General features: G+C 28.9%; 1 protein-coding gene across 1 annotated transcript; it reads right to left on the minus strand.

Moving 5' to 3' along the window:
• Positions 1–515: 515 nt before the first annotated feature.
• Positions 516–2884, minus strand: LOC115709109 (heavy metal-associated isoprenylated plant protein 7). Its single transcript, XM_030637142.2, has 5 exons — positions 2479–2884; positions 2079–2376; positions 1784–1986; positions 1579–1666; positions 516–1292 (listed from the first exon to the last, which is right to left on the minus strand). The coding sequence occupies exons 1-5, from the start codon at positions 2485–2487 to the stop codon at positions 781–783; spliced, it is 1110 nt and encodes a 369-aa protein (XP_030493002.2). The 5' UTR covers positions 2488–2884; the 3' UTR covers positions 516–780.
• Between the last annotated feature and the right edge of the window lie 2049 nt (positions 2885–4933).

Raw genomic sequence — 4933 nt, forward strand, 5'->3', positions numbered from 1 at the left:
ACCTATAATCCTTTTTCAATTTTGTTCTCCATATTTCTAAACTTTTGAAGTTCGATCGTCCACTATAGAGAAATGCTAAAAGAGATTAATGATAATTAACACTTTTTTTAGTATCATATCGTTATTAGTGTAATTAAGTATCCAGTCCTATATAAATTAATAAAATAAATTTTAGAGAATATCAATTTAAATGAATATCGCCAACTAATTGTAAAACTAATACCCCATAACAATTGTCTAAATCATACCCACAACTTTAACATGTACTTACAGAACTTTCATCCAAATTAGGTGTTACATTAGTAAAATGAAACTAATGAAATTCAAAATGCAATAATTTCAATAGTTAAAAGATACACCATTTTAAGGACATTTGCATACTAGCATTAATTCTTATAATTCTATAACCAACCAACAAGTGACTGAAAAAATATAACAAGCTGCATAACAAAAATAGAAGATAATAAATATTTACATGTCATTATTTTTTATTTTATTTTTGATGATGATTACCATTTTTCATAATTATTTCTTTCATATTTATATAGAACAACTAAAAAAAAAATTACAAAAGCATAAGCAGCCTCAAAATTCTACATTGTATCTGTAGATCATACAAAGGGCCCCATTAAAAAAAAAAAAAAAAAAGACCTACACATAACAGGGTAACCAAAGTAGAAGAACATGATCCAACAGAGCAGAGCCCAAATCACCACCCCTCATTTTCTGGACAATTTTCTCCTGTCCCTCAAAACCAACCCCTTTTAATTTTTCTTCTCTTTACATAACAGAACAGGCATTAGGATTTTCATCACTGAAATACTGAGGAGGGTAGGCATTATAGGCATTAGGATTATAGATATTAGCATTAGGAACAGAAGCAATACTAATATTGTTATTATAGGCATACATATTTTCCATACCATACCTTGGTTGTGGATAGTAATAACTAAACTCATTCTTCTTAAGCTCAACAACACTATTTTCCTCAACAACAACACCTTGATCACCTTCTTCTTTCTTTTCTTTCTTCTCTTCTTTTCCACCCTCTGCTGCAGGTGCAGGTGCACCCTCACCACCCTCACCACCACTACCTTTTTTGTCTTTGTCTTTCTCACCACCTTCTTCAGCTTTTTTCTCTTCTTTACTTTCTTTCTTATCCGAGTCTTGTTTTACTATCACTGCATGTTTTCCTGTTCTCTTGTACACGTATTCAACCAACTTGGTTGGATCCAATGCTCCCTTTACTGTTACTTGTGAGCTTTTTAGATCTGGTTCAGCTGATTCCACTCCTGTAATAATAATCATAATTAAACAAAATTGGATCTAGACTAGACACTAAAGTAGTGGATTGAATTGAGGGAATCTAAATATTTTTTTATTAGTGTAAAAGAATGTATTGATTTTGAGAGGATTTGTTAGACAGTGAAAGCTCTTAATTTTTATTAATTTTGCAGAAAAAGATCCGTTTCATGCTGTCAATAGATTTTTATATATTAAAAAATAAAAAAAATCTTAAAACTTTGAAAAGAGAAGAAAATTGAAGGAATTGATTGCATGAAAGTGAAAAATCTTAACCTTTCATTCTCATTATGCGCTTTTTGATTTCTTGTGCACAAGCTTCACAATGCATGTAAACTTTTAGGACCACTGTCACGATTGGAACCTGAAACATCAAATATCAAAAATCAAATCAAACCCCATTAAAGAAAATGAAAATCCCAGTTGAAATTTTCTTCAAAAACAGAGAGAATTTTTTTTTAAAAAAAAAAAAAAAAAAAACCTCTTCTTTCTTTTCCTCTGGTTTAGGCTTCTCTTTCTCTTCAGGCTTTTTCTCCTCTGTTGGTGGTTTTGGAATTGGAGAAAGAAGCTCAACCTGTCTATGACTCTTCCTCTGAACCCTCTCCAATACCTTAAGTGGATCAGCTTTCTCTCCTTTAACAATCACTTTGTGAGTTTTACAATCGGTAGTCACATCTTCAACCCCTGAAAAATAAAATACACCAAATCAAATCTCCACCACTAAATAACAAAACTTTAAAAAAAGTTTCAAACTTTTTTTTAAAACGGTCACAAACCTTCAAACCCTTTAAGACAGCGGCGGACTTTTCTAGCACAACCTTCACAATGCATAAAAACTCTTAGAACAATCTCTTGTGGCGGCGGCGGAGGAGGCGGCGGAGCTTGGTCTTTGGAAGCTTCCTCTGTTTTCTTCTCTTCCTTTTTCTCTTCAGCTACAGGAGCCGGAGCCGGAGCTGGAGCCGAAGCCGGTTTCTCTTCCTCTGTTTTCTTCTCTTCTTTTTTCTCCTCCGCCGGCTTTTTAGCCTCTTCTGGTTTTTTCTCTTCAACTTTCTTCTCCTCCGGTTTCTTTTCCTCCTAAACAAACACAAACCCAAATATCAGAATCATCCCCAAAACACAAAAACAACAACAAAAGCCATTAAAATAAACAAAAAGCAATGAGCGTAGCAGTAGTACCTCTCCCATTATCAACTCTTTTGAGTTAAAAGCTAATAAGCTTAAGCTAAAGTGGTTTGAAGTTCTAAGCTAATAAAAAGACGAGTTTTTATGGGTGAAAACTCTCAGAAAGATAAGCTCTCTCTCTCTCTCAACTTGTATTGCAAATAAAGCTCTTTTCTTTGTTTTGTAGTTTTTTGTTTGGGCGTTGTTATTTGTAGTAGTAATATAGCTATTAACAAAAAAAAAATGAAGCTTTTTTTTTTTTGAAGAGTCTCTCTCTTCTCTGCTATGGCAGACTATAATAAGAGTGTGAGGACCATATATTTAGATCTAAAGCCACTGGTTTAGCTCTATCAGAAACCCTCATCATCATCATCATCACCATCATCGAAGCTATGGCATGACGTGGCATTTAATAAGCAGGCACGTGCGATGGGAAGAGGGCTGTGCTCGAGACAAATAGTTTTTGGCTTTTTTATTTTCTTTTTATTATTATTATTATTTTGAGAATTTACTAGAATTTATTCTGGTGTGTGAATCTCCTTCCTATATCTCCTGGTCTTGCTTTCTCTGCCGTTCATCTCTTTTTGATGGAAAAATGTTGCTGAACAATAAATGTACTTACTTTACTATACTTTCAAATTTGGAAAAATGAGTAATATGTTTGAGATTAATTTGGAAATAATAGATGCTTCCTATTGAATTTTTGAGATTTTATTTTCATAAATTGTTCACAGTATGTTGTCCTATAAAATGAGATACTTCTTTTTGATACTTAAAATAGATAATGTTACAAACATAAAAATAATACTTTTAATTTATAAAAAAAATTGAGCATTATTATTATGTGAAACTATGTATCCAAATTAATAGTTTATAATTATTATCATTAAAGTAAAATAAGTTAAGCCAATATTAAATTGAATTTTTTTATTTCAAAACACTTTTTTTAATATTTTATGAAAATTTACATAGTAACAGAATAATTTAAATCCTAATTCAAACTCACATAGTACTTTACATTTCAACCACTAAAATAAAACAAAAATAAAAAAAAATATTAAAAAGTAAATATATAAAGTGATTTCTCTATTAAAATTCACCATTTATGTATTCTAATAAATTCTGTGTTCAAACCCAAAGTATGCACAAAGTGTGTGGCGATTATTAAGCAATATAAATTTCAAACAAAAGAAATGCAGTGAGTCTTTCTTTGGAAATCAGATTTTAGTAAGGAATTCTTTTGTGAAAAAAATAGAAAGGGAAGAAAAAGAGTGAAAATTATTTCTGCATTTTTCAAAATAGTATTTTTGTTGTTCATTTTCTAATTTAATTTGTAATGTTAGCTCAAATTTTCCATTTTTTCCCACAATTCAAATTCCAAACAGTAATATATCATTAATTATTTTAAATTACAAAAATTAAAAAAATAATTAAATAATTAAATTAACTGATAAATTAATAGGAAAATATACAAATTCATAGTTTCTCAATTCAAATCTAATTTTGTATAAATATATTATAAAAAAAATATATATTTTTTACCCTCCAAACATCCTATTATTAAATCCCAATAAATGTATATATCAAAAAAGAAAAAAAAAATAGCTGATAGATAATAATGGTAACACAGAATGAGTCTTACGTTCAAATTTATATGAGAATAATGCTAAAGAGATATAAAATTTAATTATTATTACTTTAAGCGTTTTAATTATTTATTCCAAAACATGGTTTCCGTTGGTTATTTTCTTATATTCCAAAAATATATATATAATTTTCTTTTAATATGATTTTTTTATGAATAGCAGTTTCGTTCATGCATGTATTGGAAAAAGAATAATTATTAAAAGAAACAAAAAAACAAAATTGTACAGTAAGAATATTTCACCTTTTTACTGAGTCAAAAATATGAGTTATGAAATTTGAAGAAGTTGAGATATGGAAGAATCCAGCAATGAAGTTCAGTTACAATTTTTCTATCAAACAAAATATTGGTCATAAATTTCCCTCTTTATTATTCGAGCTGTATGCATTGCTATGTTAGGAAAGATTTTAAATGAGAAAATTAATTCGTTCCTATAGAGTATAATTGCATAGAACTATATATAATAAATAGTAGGTTTGAATTTTTATTTTATGAGAAATTCTTTGAAGAAAAATGTTTGGAAATTAATTGAATATAGGAGACATTTTTTCTTTATTTTAATTTAATGATAAACAAGCAAGGACCGCATGATTAGATCATAAAAATTGGACCCCCACACATATAAATTGGATATAATTATAAAGATTAATTACAAGTATATTATATATACATGTTTTTCCTCATCAAATCAATCATATTATTTTAAAGGTTTTACAGTTCCATGTGATTCAGTACAATAAATATAAATTTCTGATGATTTTAATCATTATAGGGTATCAAATTCACATGCCATGGAACTTATTGCAAAAAATATTGATATATATA

Source organism: Cannabis sativa, chromosome 3 (genome assembly GCF_029168945.1).
Source record: "Cannabis sativa cultivar Pink pepper isolate KNU-18-1 chromosome 3, ASM2916894v1, whole genome shotgun sequence".
Classification (NCBI taxonomy): Eukaryota; Viridiplantae; Streptophyta; class Magnoliopsida; order Rosales; family Cannabaceae; genus Cannabis; species Cannabis sativa.